Source organism: Epinephelus moara, chromosome 19 (assembly GCF_006386435.1).
Source record: "Epinephelus moara isolate mb chromosome 19, YSFRI_EMoa_1.0, whole genome shotgun sequence".
NCBI lineage: Eukaryota > Metazoa > Chordata > Actinopteri > Perciformes > Serranidae > Epinephelus > Epinephelus moara.
In genome coordinates this window covers 16,198,252-16,215,362 of record NC_065524.1, presented here as the reverse complement: position 1 = coordinate 16,215,362, position 17,111 = coordinate 16,198,252, and the positions used below count along the sequence as shown (strand labels likewise).

Sequence of the window (17,111 nt, the reverse complement as noted above, 5' to 3'; positions counted from 1 at the left end):
GGATATGGTACTTGAATCCAAACCTTTGTTTAATTGCTAGTATAGTTTTTCGTTTTAAATGAGATTTTGATGTAAATAAACTCCCTTTTAAATTATCTAATTTCCTCAGACAGGCTCTTATATGTTGGCAACACGATTTTCCTTCCAACAAACATTTAATATAGAATAATAGAAATTAAAAGTATAAATCAAATTTTTTTTATGACAAATCAGAAAGCCAACAAGACTATGGTAATTTACAATGCTTTAATAACCTCTCTTTAATTTCTAGGTATATATGTACTCCTTGTTCTTCTTGTTATCAATTGTATTCTTTCATTCTTTTGTATCATGCTATGATGACTGAATAAATGGGGTTTTAAAAAAAAACATCTTTGCACCCCATCATCGTAGGGGCTTTATTGTGTAGCTTCTATACACTCATATTTCTATTTTACCCTGGCGCGTTAATATGACGTAATAGAAATTAGCAACCAAGCTAACTGGGACCGGCAGCCGTTTTTGCGTTTTTTCCAGACACTCTAACTGTTACGAGCGCAAACCATTCACATTTATGAACATTTATCAAATCAAAGCGCACCTTTCTTATTTGCAGCGAAGAGCACATTTTATCATATGCTAATACATTTTGTGTTTACCAGCTAGCTCGGCTAAATCTGGTTGGTCGCGTGTTGCTGACGCCATACTTTTGACATTGGCATGGAGCGTGATAAAAGGGTAACATCAAAAAGGTAGACGTTTTAGACTCACACCTTGATGCGTTTAATGTAATTATTCTTGTATTTGTGTATTTTCAGGGCACAGACTACAAGCCAAAGTAGTTCTGCTTTGTTATTAGGACTTCTCCGGTCACCATGTGATTGTTAGCTAATGCTAGCGATATTGTTAGCAAACCCTTTAGCTTGTTAGTTGCTAACCGTATTTAACTTCTCTTCCCAGCTGACCAAGTGTTCGCTGTAATTATGGCTCTCCCCCTGCTTTCAAGATCACTTACTGGGCTCCTTATAGAGTCGTCGTCCATTTTTCACCAGCGGACTTTTAGGTAAGAAACTTTTCTGTCAAATTTTACACAGTTAAGACTCGACAGCGGTGTGGGTTGTGTATTTGGGCCAATTTCATTTGCAAAACCAACTAAGATTAATTATTAAAACAGTTACTGACACAGTCACTAATAGAGCAGTGACATGCTTTAGCATATCTCAGTCAAGTCTCCTCCAGTTAAAAAATATGTTTATTTGTTTGACCTTCACTGTGCAAAATCATGTATGAGCAGAAATTAGATGGCAGTGCTCGTTTATTCGTGGATTGATGTTCTCCTGAATACATCCATGGTATATATCAGCCTGATTTCATGACATCAAAACTAGTTTGAAAGCCATTAGTAGTCCAACATGAAACACAATCAAGTTGTAAATGGAAACCATAAGCCCCCAGTACACACACACACACATATACATATACACACACACGCACACTGAGAGTAGATTTTTAAGTATGAGACATCTTGTGTCCTATAGTTGATAATAACAAATAAAATACATACCTGCATATTATACATATTCCTGGATGGGGTCTGTATTCTCACTGCAAGGTGGTTGATGTTTTCAGTCAACATGAGTAATACCAGTGAAGTCTCAGTGGATGCTGTCATAGTTTGAGTTCCTTCTTTCCTGGTTTGAGGGCAGAGGTGTGGGAAGGCTATCAAAAATAGGTGGGGGTTAGATATTAAAGATGTAGACTGAGGCCAAATTATTTCATTTATCAGCTAATTATAACAGTAAAGGGTGTGTCTCTCTTTATCCACATAATACAATTTAGTCTCCTGATTCAACCTTAAAGACATTTAACTCACTGTATATGGAGCAGTGTATTTGTCTCCATATGACATGATCACCACAAATTTAGTGTTGATCTTAAGGATTAACTTGTGAGTCTTTGTTTGCATGACTGCTGACTGATTGGTTTCTATGTCTCGTCAGTGTATCCGCTGTTGCAGCAGCCATTCAAAAGATGACAAGAGTGCGCGTGGTGGACAACAGCTCTCTTGGAAATACACCTTATCACCGTCCGCCAAGAGTGATCCATGTCTACACCAAGACTGGCGTAGGAAAAGTGGGTGACAAAGTGCTGCTGGCCATCAAAGGACAAAAGAAGAAAGCGCTAATCGTTGGACACAAAATGCCTGGACAACGCATGAATCCGCGCTTTGATTCGAACAATGTTGTTCTGATTGAGGAGAATGGGAACCCTACAGGAACAAGGATTAGGGTCCCTATACCCACACATCTACGCAAAGTGGAGGGGGATTACTCTAAAGTCCTTGCAATTGCTAGTTCATTTGTGTAATAGAGGCATCATTCGGCTGTTGTTTTTGGTATCTGTGCTTTATGTTTCACATTGGGTGGGAGTGTGTGATTCTTGTCTTCAGTAAACTTTAGAGAAGCGTATACTGTCAGAGTTATTGTCTCTATACAGTATTCTGTTATGTAATGTATGTAATTGACACAAGACTTTCTCAACATGTTTGACATTTTACTGAGGCCCCTCTGTTCTTACAATAAACATAACCTTTACCTTAAGGCATAGGAGTTTCTGTTCAGTTTAAGTAGCCAAATGTGGGTCAAAGTCATGTCTTCTATCATAAACCTACTGAACAAGCTGAGAAAAGCATGAACCATGAGGGAAATATTTATTGAAGGCACAACATACATTCACATCACAAAACACATGACTGGCATAATTCTTAAAAGCTGATTTTTTAACGTCATGGTGTCATGTATAAAGGCATTTAGTATCGTGATCCCTGTAAATGCCACTTGAGCAGACTGAAATACAGCATTTCTCAGTAATGTGAGGCAACGTCAGTAGCAGCTTCCCTAAAATCTCAGTGCAAAATAAAAACTATCAAGTAAAACTTAACTAAAATTCAGCTGCTGAACTTAAATTAAAGACAAATATTAGTTGAATAAAAACAGGCTAGTATCAAATACCACAAAATTAAAAAAAACATCAACATTACATCAGGTCTGTACTGCCATCTACAGGTGCAAGAATGAAACTACACAATGCATTCCCTTATAAAAATCTTTGTTCTCAGGCAATAAAAGAAACGTGATTGCAGAATGATTAAGAGAAACTATAAGACTTCACCTTTTACAGCATTAACAGTAACAGACTTCTTCAGATTTCCTCTGCGTTTTATGTTCCTTAGCCAAACAGCTCTTTGTGAGATTTTGAAATGATGTGAGCAGTGAAATTGTTAGTAAATCAGTTGACTCTCACACAGAAAGCAAAACTAAAATGTAGAAAGCTAAAATAAACTTACAATGCACATTACAGCTGGGGATTTTTGTCATGCTCAGACTCATGCTGTTCTAACAGATGACACATCTATGTGGCACAGTGACTGCTTCATACTGTAGGTTTGCATAGTTTCTAAAACTCGGCTGGGATTCACCTGGCTTTATTGGACTTTGGTTTCCCGTTTTACAGCAATTTACTACTTAAGGTTCGCTGAGGTGGGATGTGTAAAAGGATCAACGAGTGGCTAAGGCTGAGGGGTCTTCAGTTCTCCGGGTTCATGGCACTCTGCAGGCTGTGCCTTTGCTCAACGCGCACCAGTGAAGACAGCTCTCTTCAACCACACATTGTCATGTAAAGCCACTGGCAAGATGAGACAAGGTTAGATGATGAGAATACAAAGGACTGACAAATTGTATTGAGATTTTCTTTAAAACACAACTCACCTCTGTGAGATTAAGCTCAGCCTCTCCTGATCCCTCCTGGTCGAGCTGCTTGAAAGACCCTGTTAAAGTTTCACAATTAATATTTAACAGTCTGCAAACAAACAGTAAACATTTAGAATATCTTTTATTACAACAATACTCACTGAACATGGCTTCCAGCTTGACCAAGCAGCTGATGAAGTTGTCAAAGTCAATCATCTCGTTCTCTGCATACCGGGCTACCAGAACCTGGTGCAGTCTGTTATTCAGTTTAAAACCTACACAGGATGACAATAATAATAACAGAAAGGGTTACGCTTCTCTACTGTGAGTGAGCATGCAGTGAATAACCATAGACATGATAATCCAGAGCATTCTACCTGCCGCCTCCACAGCAAGGCGCATCTCATATGAGCTCATGGCCCCCGACTTGTCGAGGTCAAAATCTCTAAAAATGACCTGAGAGACAGAAATATAAGTAAAAATACAGAAAATTTGAATATGAATCCTTTAATGTTGTTGTTACACTATTTAATTCATCCTCACCAGCCACTTTCGGATCTTATTCCAGAGGATCTGAAACTCCACCATCCCTAAACGGGCACTTCCATCTTTCTGGTAAACACAGTGTCAAGGGGTGAAAACACACAGATTTTTTTGTGTCAAATAAAAATCACTGTAATTACATTTTTAAGCTATTCATGCGCAATAACTCAAAGAGGATACGTCCATCAGGTTGACCATGGTCCTGCATGAGTCCGTGCTGAAGCCATCAGTCTTCAGATCTTTGTCTGAAATAGCAAAAACACTCAGTGTCGCCCACAACGATACAGTTACACAGACGGATGGTGTACACTCTACAGTGGAATCTTATACAGCAGTGGGAGATGTATTACTAATATGTAACATTTCCAGTAGCTATTAATTGTTAACTAAAAATAAACAAGAAACTCACGCCGGGAGATGACTCTGTTCAGAATGGTCTTAAGCTCGTGAATAGAAATCTCCATGTCCTGGAAAGACACAGAGGACAAGAAAAGGGAAACTGGGGTGATTTTGGATGATTTCAGCTTAAATATTATCTAAAATACCACTGAAAATATGAATACAGAAGAGAGCAAAGATGCGAAACAGTAAGACGGATCTGTTTGCAGAACTTACCTCTCCTGCTAGCTGGGCAAACATTGACTTAAAGGAGTCATCAATGTCGTCTTCAGTTATTTCATCCTGAAGAAAAAGACAAATATAAAGGCATTCATTTATAATCAAGGTCCCAGTTATGCTGCTATTCATCTAGTATTGTATCTTTTTTTTCATGATACATGTCACTGATACATACATCATCTCCTAAATCGGCAGAGATTACATCATCCAGTTCCCTGCAATGGACAAAAACACGTCAGCATGAGATTTAAATGTCTGCACATTAGAAATACATAAACTGGCATTAATATAATGTGCGAAAGACACATACTCTGTTTCCGATTGCTTCTCAGTGAAGACTCTGAGGACAAAGTCAGCCTCCTTACTGGGCTCAAAGGTGGAGGGGACGATGAGGTATTCTCCGGGGGGCAGACGAAGCCGCGTGCTCACCTCTCGCAGGTTGATGAAGGTCTCAGAGCGTGCGCAAGATGAATGCGACAAAAAGAAATTTTTCTTCAAGTGGACATTCTGGCAGCCTCTGTACTAAGGGCAGGAGGAAACAACACACAGGGTGAGATGCAGTTGAATATTTTTAGGTCCATTATATAATAAACAGTGGCAGTAATCGATGCTCTACTTACCTCCTCTGGAATCTGCATGACAGAGGATAAGGGGGGAGAAAACAGAAATGAGTTAAGGCAAACTTTAAAAAAAAAAAAGAGAGAATATGAGAAGCACAAAAGGACAATACTGATGTTCGATCTCTGTTCTCACCTCATAGAGAGCAAAGCCAATGGTGTGCATGTCCTGACCTTGGCGCCGATATCTGCGGCGGTCCTTCTGCATGAGCGCTACCAAAAAACTGCACGCCACCTCATCGTCCTCTGGGTCATCATCCTCCTCCAGCAACGTGATCTTGTACTGAGGGTTGATCCAAAACGTGTCTACACAGATGGTGCATTTGTGTTAGCCTTTATCATAGTCTATGTCTAATGTATGTCAGTGCCGTATACTTGTGAGTGTACGATTGGGACTCACTGGGATTGTTCCTGCAGCCTCCAGCGGTGCTGCCTCTCCTCCACGTGCCGTAGAACTTTATGGTGTTCCAGTGGCTGAGAGTGTCCTCGCTCAGGGCGTCAGGAGTCAAGTTACAGATCTCTATCCGAGAAAACTGCCTCTTGAATTCGTTGAAGGACATCCTGGAAAATTAAAAAAGAGTTTTGCATCAGAAACATGAATCCACCTTTATTAACGAATAGTACTGGATTAGGAGAAGCAGCACACACAGTACCTTAATGTATTAAGTGCACAGTTGTGATGAGGATCAAAGCAAACAGAACAGCACTCAGAATTTTCTTATTTAATGTGGGCAAAACAAAAAGGAACATGTTTCAGCTCAAAGCCATCACTAGCATTCAAACTGTTTTGCCAATATTAAATAAGAGCATGTATTCCTGAGTGCTGCTAAAAGAATAGTCTGACATTTTGGGAAGAACACTTTTCTCTCTTTTGCTTAGGGTTAGATGACAAGATCAACACCACTCTCATGGTAATATGGTAAACATAAAGCTGTGGCTTTCAGCTGGTTATCCTAGCTGAAATTAAAGACTGGAAACAGGAGGAAACAGCCGTCCTGGCTCTATCCAAAGATAACAAAGTCCATCTACCAGCACCCCAGTAATTAAAAAAGTTATATCTTGTTTGGTAATCCAAATTATCCCCTAATAAAACTGAACCTGTTGTTGTTACATTATGAATATAAAAAAAGTGTGTCCAAATGTGAGCTTTAGAGGTGCTCAGTTCTTTCTTACTCCACACCCCGAGATTTGTTTTCTTTTCAAACGAAGTCTTCAGTGTCAACCAACACTTAATTTACGACACCAGGTTTTTAAATCTACGGGCTCCTGTAAGTACTTATTTTATATTACCAAAGTGATATGGTGCAATTGCAATTTAATTATGAATTTGGCCAAAAGTGTCACGTCTTTCTTTTAATGTATTTTTAATTCATTCAATTTATTTAATTTAATTTAATTTTTTTTATATACATTTTTTTATTTTTTTATTTTATTTTATTTTATTTTATTTTATTTTAATTTAATTTAATTTAATTTAATTTAATTTAATTTAATTTAATTTAGTTTTTGCACACTTTTGGATGCACACGTTGCCATGATTTAAACATTTAATGATTGTTTGCTTAATTGTGAATAGTCCTGTTTTCTTTTTCCTGACAAAGAAAACATGTATAATTCAAATGTGAATAAACATGTTGTTCAAAATTTAGCAGATATTCCACAGCAGAAGACACTATACAAATCTTTTCACACATGCAGTAGAACTCCCCAAGAACTGTAAACATACTTTGACGTATAAAATTGGTAGAGTTCCCCTTTAATATTCAACAGAGAGATACGAGAGTGGTATTGATCTTTGTAACTCTGCAAGAAAGTGAATATGCAAATTTCCCAAAATGTTGAAATAGTCCTTTAATATATCTTTAGTACATAATATTGCCATATAGTACTAAAGCACCTGGGACATCTTACCAGAACTCCCCGTCTTCCATCTGCAGATGCAGGTCCTCTCGTTCAGAAGGGTCAACCTCGTCCCATTCAGGAGAACTACACACGACAAGACAAACAGACAGCAATAAACATTCAGTCCGACACTCATAAGAGACAACATTAACCAAACAAAACTAGGAAATCTTTTTAGTGCACAGGGACATTTATTATGTTTTAGCACACTCACTTGTCACTCCAGGCACCGGTCCACTCCACCTGACCCCAAGGGTTACGTACTCGGATTAGGCGTTCCATGTTGCCACGGAACTCAACCTACATAACACATGGAGTGATGGCCAGCTTAGATACGTTACTATTATTCATTATGGTTATGTATTAAAGGCAATAGAGTTATACACAGACAGACCTCCTTGAGTCCAGTGACGGAGTAGGCGTGGCCCTTCACAAGCTTCTTAAATGTAACAGCCTCCATGTCGAAGGCACTGGTGATCTGTATTAACATGAAAGCACGATTACTGCATCCCAGTATGAATTGTCTGGCGCAGAAATAAATAGAAGTGCTTTTAATGTTATTGGCTTTCTCAAGATGGTGCAACATTGATCTGCGTGTGTTGGTGGTGTGCCAGCGTGTTCAGCACTTACATCTATAGAGCAGCCCAGCAGAGAGCCTCTCTCCAGGGCTTTGCTAATTATCCTGGGCAGATCTCTGGGAGCACTGCGCAGCTCGTACATCTCAGACACACCTCCTGTGAAGTCTTCAAACCCTTCTGTGGTGCTTCCTCCGGACAGGGCCTCATAGGAGCCATTCAGCCTGACACCACAATAAAAAAACCACACATGCCATCAACAGCAGCAATGCAGAATGTGATTTACAACTTCCTACTAATACACTCATGCTAAATAATTTAGCTATTGGGCAGGCTCTCTTTCAATACCTACTTGGCATAAGCCTTCTCCAGGAGTGCACTCCAGAATTCATTGCCCTCAGCAGAATGGACAAACATGAGCTCCCCGCTTTTGACAGGCAGCCTGTCATCTATCACGACATCAACCCACTCGCCGAATTGCCAGAACTGCAACACAGAGCAATAATCAACAACTCCATCTATGTAAACTGCTTGCTTTACAGTTGATAGGAAGTGCAAAGTATGGAAGATGATCTTGAAGTACTTGAAAGTGGAAGATTCCAGCATAGTCGTCCTGGAAAGACTGCCCGTGTGGGACAACCCGATGAAGAAGCCTCTCATTCAGGGTGAGAGAGGCGATGGCTGCTAAGAGCCAGCAGTCGCCTGCAAGCGAAAGAAGCATTTAGCAACCTTTATCTAATTCTGTCAAATCTTTAGGTCAGATTAAACATTAACATTTACAACAAGGGCTCACCCAGCGCTCCCTGACAGATGTCTGTTCTGGTGGCACCACCCACAATAAACTGAGGGTCATCTGTCAGTTCCTACGGAGAAGTAAATGTCTCAGTGAAGACAAATCAAATCAGTCAAACTCTCAAATTTCAGACAAGCCAACACAGTTTCCAATCTACTTTAAAGGCAAGGCACTGAACTTTGACACCTGACACTTTGAAACCATGGCTATTATTGCATCCATGTGTCAACTTCCTGTGTTTTAATGAAGCACTGTAAACAAATGTCAGAGCGAGGGAGTGGTCAGGGACTGCCACGCAATGCCAACAGCTGCAGTGGTCTGAGACTTTCCTGTCCGTGCTTGTCCTATTCTGTCTGAGTTTGCAGACGTGATATAACAGAGTGTCATCTGATATAGTCTGTTTATATGATATCTTTCTCTGTTGAGTCCCAGTCATCACCGGCAAGAGTCACAAACACATGCCTGTTGTGAAATATCACAGGAGTAGCAATCCAAAGAATATGTCCAGCTTTAGGTCTGGAGTCTGTGTCTTGAAAACATCTATTCATCTGTATATGGGTGCATGAAATATGTTTAGCTGTAACCACTCACAGTAGGCCTCATCCACTCCACATCCCTAGTTTTGGAGGAATGGGGGGCGAGCTCCTTGAAGCCCAGGGATGGAGGCTCAGCAGGGAAACAGGGGTCTTCAAACAGGCAGCCCGACTCCAGACATTCCTGCTTCAGCGCCTCGTAGTTTTGGTTGGAGAAAGGCACAGCCTGTTCCTGAGTGCCCATGCCTTCTGCCCGCAGCCTGTTGGCCTGTATGGTTGCAGATATCCCTCCACTTGGAAACATACTGGCGTGAGATAAAAATATGGCGCTGGGTGGGTATGCACAGTGCTGTCTATAAATAGCAGAAAGCTAATCGGTGGCATACTCTTGTCTGAAGGTTAGGGCACAGCAATCAGGTGTGGGAGTATGTGCAGAAAATTAATGTTTATACTAGCAACAAGGATTGTTTTTGCTCTCTGCTGATTGGACTAAATCTGCCTTCAAGTAATTAGTCTGACTCCCATGTTTGACCCCATATGATTCAAGATATACTATGCAGGACTTTCCTGAAACACAATGTTTAAACTCATATAAAAGTAATCCCTTTCAATCAATCATTAATAATAACCCATATTTTCTTATTTTCTTCCCATTTTGCTGTATTCAGGACGTTTCTGGTCACAGCATGCAGGTGAGGTCAGGACTTTACAGAGAGGTAGCAACCAGGTGCCTATAGGTGACTGTACACGCATCCAACAGAAAGCCACAAAATTCTACGCCGGAAAAAACTCAAATATAGCGAGAAGAAACGCTAAGCTCGTTCCAAAATGAGAGCGGATGCGGTGTTGGTTTTCACTTTCACTTTGACTGGCGATACTGTTCACAAACAGTAACCAACCATTCCTGCATTGTATACCCTTAAACATTTCTGAGAGGGGTGGGGGGTGCACTGGTGGGACTTGTGAACTCAGTATTCCTCATGTTCTGGCTACAGCCCTGCACAAGAAAAATCCTGCAACTAATAATTTACTTACCGATTAGTCAACAAATTTTACAATCTACTTTAAAGGCGAGGCACTGAACTTTGACACCTAACACTTTGAAATATAAAAGTAACGCACACCAAGAATTCAATGAGGTGCTGATTCCTGGCAGTAGGCTTGATTGTAGAAAACAAGTGTCTCACATTATGGCTCTATTTGCATTTCTTTTATTTTGGCGGTTCGGCCTTTGGGCCTTCTTTTTACAATACAATACAATTACAAATAATAATAATCAACAATTATGTTTGTTTCGGCCTTTGGGCCAAAATTTGTTGATCCTGAAGAAGGCCCAAAGGCTGAAACATCATTGAAATAAAGTGTTTGACACTTGTTTTCTACAACTTAACACTTCTAAACCATTGCTATTCTTTCATCTTCACGTCAACTTCCTGTGTTTTAATAAAAAGGTGGCAACCAGATTCAAATCTGTAAGCAGCATGCATCCAAGACGAAGCTACAGATATCACGGACAAAGCACAGAAAAAACACAAATATAGCGAGAAGACAACCAAGCAGATGTTCCAAAATGAGAGTTAATCTGGGGTGCAAATTTGAGAATCCTAGGATAGCGAACGAATCACCCAGCCCACCCTCCTTATGATTGACTGGTACTTGTTGTCTCCGTTGGCTGGATTGGTTAGGTTTAGGCAAGAGGAGTGGGATTGGTTAGGGTAAGAATGTCAGGGTGAGCCAATCAGAGGCAGAGTAAGGCAGGCAATTCCTTTGCTATCCTAGAATTCACGAATTCGCATCTGGGGTTGGTTTTCACTTTCACTGGCAATACTGTTTACAAACAGTGGCTAAAAATCCCTGCATAGTATACCTTTAAACTTTTATGAGAGTGGTGGGGGTGCATTGTAACAGTATTATTAATGTCGTAGTTACGGCCCTGCAAAAGGAAAATGCAACTCATAATAATTCAAGCCTCTTATTAGACATACCTCTGATGACAAACTCATTTTACCAAGTTAGTGGTGTGTTAAATAAATGTAAATGTGCTGCCATGGAAACTTCCGCTACAAGCTAAAATAAGTAAAAGCCCAGCAAAGAAATAATAGAGCTAATGAAAATCTGAAGGGAAGAAAAGCTGAGGAATGTGAGACAAGACACCACCTTGAACACAATAAACCCAGAAATAACAAAAGAACTTGACATATGACGGAATATGATACCTTGTCTGTATAGGCAGGCTGAGGGGGAGATGAGACAAAAAAAACAGAGAAAGAAAGGTCATTCACTCAAGGTTTGGCACTGGTAAAGATAAAGTGCTTCTTCTTTCAAATAACTTGGAATCGCACTGAGTAACAGAAGCTTGCACAGCTCTAATGGACTATAGTGGGGGCTTTCTCTCCTACCTGAATGCACTTGTTTTTTATGCATTTCCCAGAGAGTTTCACAACTTTTAGCCGAGCCTCCAGGGATGACATAAAAGCTTTGTGAGGAAACTAGGAGTTAAACAAACTGAAAAAGCTGTTGGATTTAAGGTTGTGACTTCCTGAATCAGTGCAAGAACAACTGAGACACTGGATGATCATTTATACGCTCTGCTCCACCGGAAAGGAATCCTAATGAGCTCTATTCAGTAAACAGTGCATTCAAAGTAAGAGGGGAAACTTGGATGGAGCTGCGGTGGAAACAGAACAGGGAATCCATGAGATAAGTGATCGAGTAAGTTTTTAAAATGAGTTAGGTAACAAAAAGAGGTGTTGCTGTACAAAACAGGCTATGCTTTTCATAGAATTCTGCAGGCAAGGACATTGTTTGTAAAGCCAGCCCCCCCTCTGGCTCCCCGGCCCTGAGGCCCCCTTGCCCTTAGAGTCTGCAGGAATGTCCCTCAGCTCTGTCTAACAGCTAGGGAGAGACTACTGCTGGCTTGTGACCAAAAGGACATCTCTACTTTCCCCCAATGGGCTTTGAAAAGCTGATCCATGCATTCCTGTGATGATGATGTCATCTATAGGACTTCAACCTCAACAATGCCCTAAAACAACCAACAGCCTCTGTGTCAAAACCCTGGGGTCCCCCTCTATGACAGAATAATGCTTCACATATGTTGGCAGCTTTGGGAATTCATGGGCCTGCTACTATCAAAACCTCACAGCGTGTCTGGCATGTAAAGCAGACTGTTTACAGCACCTGTTCAGTAGTCCAAGTAGGCCTGTGTGTTTTTTTATGGCCTGCAGCCTGCTTCAAATATTTCTGGCAAACAATACATATTTCACAGCACTTATTCCACCCTGGATGTCACATGTGAGTCAAATCTGTGAGCCTGAATATGACAGCTGTGACTGTATACACTATTATTAGTGCTATAGCGTGCAGTATATTAAATCAAACAAACCCCACGGTGGCCTACACTGCAATAAAACCGTGAGGCACCGTTAATCTCAGTAGGTTAAATGAACACATTCAATGAAATGGAATAAACAAAACGATTACACTCACCACCGCTTTAAAGGCAATTTAGGGCTCCTTCAAAATGGGTCGGATAGTGGTAATCGTGTAAATCTGTGAAAGGGGGGCAGTGGTTTAGCAGACAGGAGCGCAGGTCCAACCCTCTCCGCTGCACACACTGCAGGAAAGACCAGCCCCTGCAGGAGGAGGGGCCACAGCTCACACACCCGGCAACACACACACACTGCCGCTAGAGGTGCTCAACACAGTGGCGTGCATGCTTTTTAATAACTGCAATAAGTAGGTACATATTATAGACCTACTGTGAGACAATGTAAGTGCAATTACAAATAAATACTGAATTGCAATCATTCAAATGTGCAATATTTTCCACCTTTTGAATGTATATATTAATTCAGCATCCAATGCACATGACTGCACATATTTCTTGTGTTTACTCTAATTATATTCTTGTTTTATTCTACTGATGTATATATTGTAGTTAAATATTTGTACACCTACAGCCTCAGCACAGCAATGATATATATTATATTTTAATGTTTTAATTTCATATCTTAAGTACTAGTGTTAAACACTGTAGCATAATGCACATTTTATTTTATTTTAATGCACATTTCACTTCTACTTATTGCTTTATATTTACACACTTTTATTTCATACTCTTATTCTTACTTCTTATAAGTATTTCTGATTCTTAATTGTTTTATGATAGCGAATTTATTAATAGTAACATCACTCAGTGCAATTCAGTAAAAAACATACACAGTAAATAAAATAGAATAATAAACAAAAGCTAAACAATGCTAAAACAATCCATGCAATATTAGAAATGAATAATATATTAAATGCACTAATGCAAGATGCTGTTATAGCATATGTATATACATGTATCTATATACTGTAGGTGTATTGTATATGAGTATGTGATAGCAGATATTTTTGGTCAAAGAAAGAAATATTCCATCAGAAAAAGTCCAGTTAAATCCAAAATGAGGTTGACTTTTTGTTATAATACCCATAAAGTAGAGCTAATACTTTCAGCTATTAGTAAAATGCCTTTAATTAACAGATATAACCAAATGCCACAGGTAAACAAGAGCTGGCTTTAAACTACTTATATCATCAATTCACAATAGTATGTATCAGAAAACAAAGCCATGGAAAGTGTTGAAATAGAAACTACACCGTTGACTGGTCAATATAAAATATGATCGCTGTAAAAATTAATAATAACCTCACTCATATATATAAATGATTGTTACTTGGTTGAAATTCAACTATTATCTCCTCTTGCCACCCAAAACAGTTGAGTGTCACCTGAGAGATAAGAATTGCAAAGGGTTAAAGGTCACCTGAGGAAAGACAAATAGATGTTAACTATCCTTTGTTTAGTTACAATGCAGCCAGGAGTTTGTGGAGCTTCCTTTACACTATACTCAGAAATAAATGACACTTTAAAATATGATATCTGTTACAAGGTTGAATAGAGCTCGTCTTGTAGTGATTGAATCAAAAGGAGAGTGACACTCTCTCACACTACTGTCAGAGTGTTTGCTGGCGACTGAACTGACTCCAGATAAATAATGCGGCCTACTACAAGAAAAAATAAATATTAGCACAGTTTTCTCCTAATCTTTATTCTGGTAGAGCCGCCTGGTGTCACCTGAATCATAAGGCAAATATTTTTGCAGGATTACAGTGGCATGTCTTTAACACAGGTCTGGCAGTGTAAATATAATTTACTTAGAGGACTTAAAAACTTTTTTATGTGGGTGGAGATCATGATGTCACGTTCTTCTTTGCGCCAATTAGGACTTTGAGCTTAGCAACAACTGAATCGGATTGTTTGGTCACTGTCCATCATCAAACCACATTTGCATAGTCCAGATAAAGCAGATCAGTTTTTTTTATGTTAAACTCTTAATTTAATACACAAAGATGCTTTTCTTCTTGTTGTTGATTCATTAATGAATGTCATATAGAGAAATTTTTGGAGCCAGTTTTCAGGGGCTTTAAAGTTGCTTTGATCAATAGGCTAATTCAATTAACCACTGATGAAATAACGATGTAGGAGATCAAAGGGGTTGCTGAGTGTCAAACTCTCGGACAATAATTACCATCTCTGCTGGTCCCCTCAGGCCTAAGGAGCTTTTTAAGTGTCTTTCGGTTCATTTATTTTGGTTCTACGGCTCTTAATGTTTTGGTTCTCTTTGACTGCTCTCATCAGTGTTGTCACCAAACACCAGGCAGGTGTTTACATCAAATAAGCTCTAATAACCTAGAATACACCACCTGATTGGCACCAGACGTCGGACGGGCAAAGTTAGCAAATAGCTGGTGAACACTGGGGAGTAATTAAGGGTGGCAGTAGCTCAGTCCATAGGGACTTCGTTTGGGAACTGGAGGGTCACCAGTTCATGTCCGGATTAAATATGGAGCATGGACTGGCTGTAGAGGTGCCAGTTTGCCTCCTGGGCGCTGCCAAAGTGCCCTTGAGCAAGTCACCGAACCCCAAACTGCTTGGGACGCCTGTCCATGGGCAGCCCCCTCGCTCTGACACCTCTTCATTTAATGCATGTATAGGTCCTCTTTGTGCATGTGTGTGTATTTCAGGCCTGTGTGTACATGACAACAGAGGGAACAATTGTATTTCCCCTCTGGGATTAATAAAGTATATCTTCTAAATAGCCAAAAGTTCCCACAGGACCTGGTGGAGAGTAAAACAGAGCTAAAAAGAGAGTGATCAATGTGCTTAGATTCATCGGGTTGGCAGGGAAAGGACTCGAAATAAGGGCTGATGTTGCTCTGCATGTCTGATAGACTACTAAACTGGCACTATTTGCTCAGTAGAATAAGTAGCAAATGTAGACGTCAAACCAATGTTGCATTCAGGCTAACAGTAGCTTTTACTTACATAATGACAATGGATTATGTCTGTTAGATGTTTGGTAAAAACAACAGTACATGCATTATTAATCATTTGCAATGCCACAAATACACTCTGTCAATACAGGCTTTACATTATAGCTATAGTGATGGAGTTGCTAACATTAGAAGAGACATAAATCATTATAGGTCTGTTAAGAATGCCTGTAATGGCTCATACATTACAACTCATTATTTGCTTTCATTAAAGTGTGCTGATCAATTACCGACTACTTGCCGTTGTCTAGTGTGTCAGCAAACTGCCCCGAAAGATCAATAACCAAGAAAATCAAGAAGATTAGGTTTTCTTGCTGTTTGGCCCACATTTTAGAGCAAAGTTAGTTGAGTCTGTTGAGTCCTTTGTGTGTCTCATGAAAAGAGGAGGAGTATGGTTTTATTGGATCTCATCTGTCATGTCAGTGTTCACAAACAAGACTGTGTACACACAGCATTCAGTGGTGTATGTTGCACCCTTCCTCCAGCTTCCCACAAGCCAGCGAGCTTCGGAGTAACTGTGGATAACCTCAGAATTGTTATCTGAGAGGATGTTCCATTTGCCTACTGGGTGTGGACGGCTGACACTTGGAAATATGGCCTGCGTGGCACAGAGGCATTTATTTCAGCTCTAACATCAAGAAAAGTCTGCTTAAACCAAGATATTTTTTTTGCAGAATGTTCTCCCATGTATAAGATAGAGATGGACTGTTTCTTTACTATGAGATATAGTAGCCACTCTGCACCACAAGCACTGGTCTGCAGTTTAGTGAGTCCTCTATGAGCGACGGTTGTAGTGCATGTCTTTTCTTTTTCCATTCTGAGGCAATCTAAACAAGGGTGGACTCACTACCATTCAAGTCCTTCGGTGCACATCCTTATGAGGTACTTCTGAGGCTTACGCAGTGTATGAATAATCTTTTAATAAAACAAACAGTGTTGTATTCAACAGCTGAAACAGCAGTGCAGCTGCCGACAAAGCCAGCTGATCACTGACCAAAAACTGTTTGACTAAGGATAAGCTTTGCTGTGTTTAGCGTAGAGGATGTAACTACAGAATAAGGATATAAGATGATATAACAGCACATGTATGTTCTCAAAAACAGACTGGACCTGGCAGACATCCCAGTGTTGCAATGTCATTCAAACCCCATTATTATACTTGCTCAACATAACACTTGCTTCATTTTATGCAACTCCTAGCTCCGTGCATTACATTTAATCCCTTCCAATAACTCTGTTGGAGAATAACACCTCAACTTTGTTTTTCTTAGCACTTTTATATGTCTAATTTCAAGCAAATTTAAATCAATGCAAGTGTTTGTTTCCTGTAACATCAGGAAATGGGAGACGATAAATGCAATACATTGCCCACCCCTACCACACTCCCACACAAAATCAAAATGAGGCAATGAGAGCGGTGC

The 17,111-nt window shown here is 39.9% G+C and overlaps 2 protein-coding genes across 2 annotated transcripts; one reads left to right on the top strand and one right to left on the bottom strand.

Annotated features, from left to right (window-relative positions):
• The first annotated feature begins 486 nt into the window (after positions 1 to 486).
• mrpl14 (mitochondrial ribosomal protein L14) lies at positions 487 to 2,579 on the top strand. The gene is made up of 3 exons (XM_050070388.1): positions 487 to 731; positions 940 to 1,042; positions 1,980 to 2,579. Exons 2-3 carry the CDS (start codon positions 963 to 965, stop codon positions 2,344 to 2,346), a joined length of 447 nt encoding a protein of 148 aa, XP_049926345.1. The 5' UTR covers positions 487 to 731; positions 940 to 962; the 3' UTR covers positions 2,347 to 2,579.
• Positions 2,580 to 2,675: 96 nt separating this feature from the next.
• LOC126406255 (calpain-1 catalytic subunit-like) lies at positions 2,676 to 12,924 on the bottom strand. Its single transcript, XM_050070387.1, has 23 exons — positions 12,799 to 12,924; positions 11,526 to 11,543; positions 9,368 to 9,614; positions 8,777 to 8,846; positions 8,567 to 8,685; positions 8,336 to 8,469; positions 8,039 to 8,207; positions 7,803 to 7,886; positions 7,623 to 7,708; positions 7,418 to 7,492; positions 5,907 to 6,067; positions 5,643 to 5,812; positions 5,510 to 5,521; positions 5,200 to 5,411; positions 5,065 to 5,104; positions 4,887 to 4,952; positions 4,681 to 4,738; positions 4,452 to 4,516; positions 4,272 to 4,340; positions 4,106 to 4,184; positions 3,890 to 4,003; positions 3,747 to 3,805; positions 2,676 to 3,663 (listed from the first exon to the last, which is right to left on the bottom strand). Exons 3-23 carry the CDS (start codon positions 9,611 to 9,613, stop codon positions 3,637 to 3,639), a joined length of 2,115 nt encoding a protein of 704 aa, XP_049926344.1. The 5' UTR covers position 9,614; positions 11,526 to 11,543; positions 12,799 to 12,924; the 3' UTR covers positions 2,676 to 3,636.
• Positions 12,925 to 17,111: the final 4,187 nt, after the last annotated feature.

What these genes read in the sequence shown, in the direction of transcription:
- LOC126406255 (XM_050070387.1), bottom strand. Translation starts at nt 9,613, where the DNA reads ATGTTTCCAAGTGGAGGGATATCTGCAACCATACAGGCCAACAGGCTG. An exon ending in TGGAGTGGATGAGGCCTACT is followed by an intron (nt 8,847 to 9,367) that starts GTGAGTGGTTAC and finishes ACTTCTCCGTAG; the next exon opens with GAACTGACAGATGACCCTCA. An exon ending in CTGGAATCTTCCACTTTCAA is followed by an intron (nt 8,470 to 8,566) that starts GTACTTCAAGAT and finishes TCTGTGTTGCAG; the next exon opens with TTCTGGCAATTCGGCGAGTG.
- mrpl14 (XM_050070388.1), top strand. Translation starts at nt 963, where the DNA reads ATGGCTCTCCCCCTGCTTTCAAGATCACTTACTGGGCTCCTTATAGAG. An exon ending in TTTCACCAGCGGACTTTTAG is followed by an intron (nt 1,043 to 1,979) that starts GTAAGAAACTTT and finishes ATGTCTCGTCAG; the next exon opens with TGTATCCGCTGTTGCAGCAG.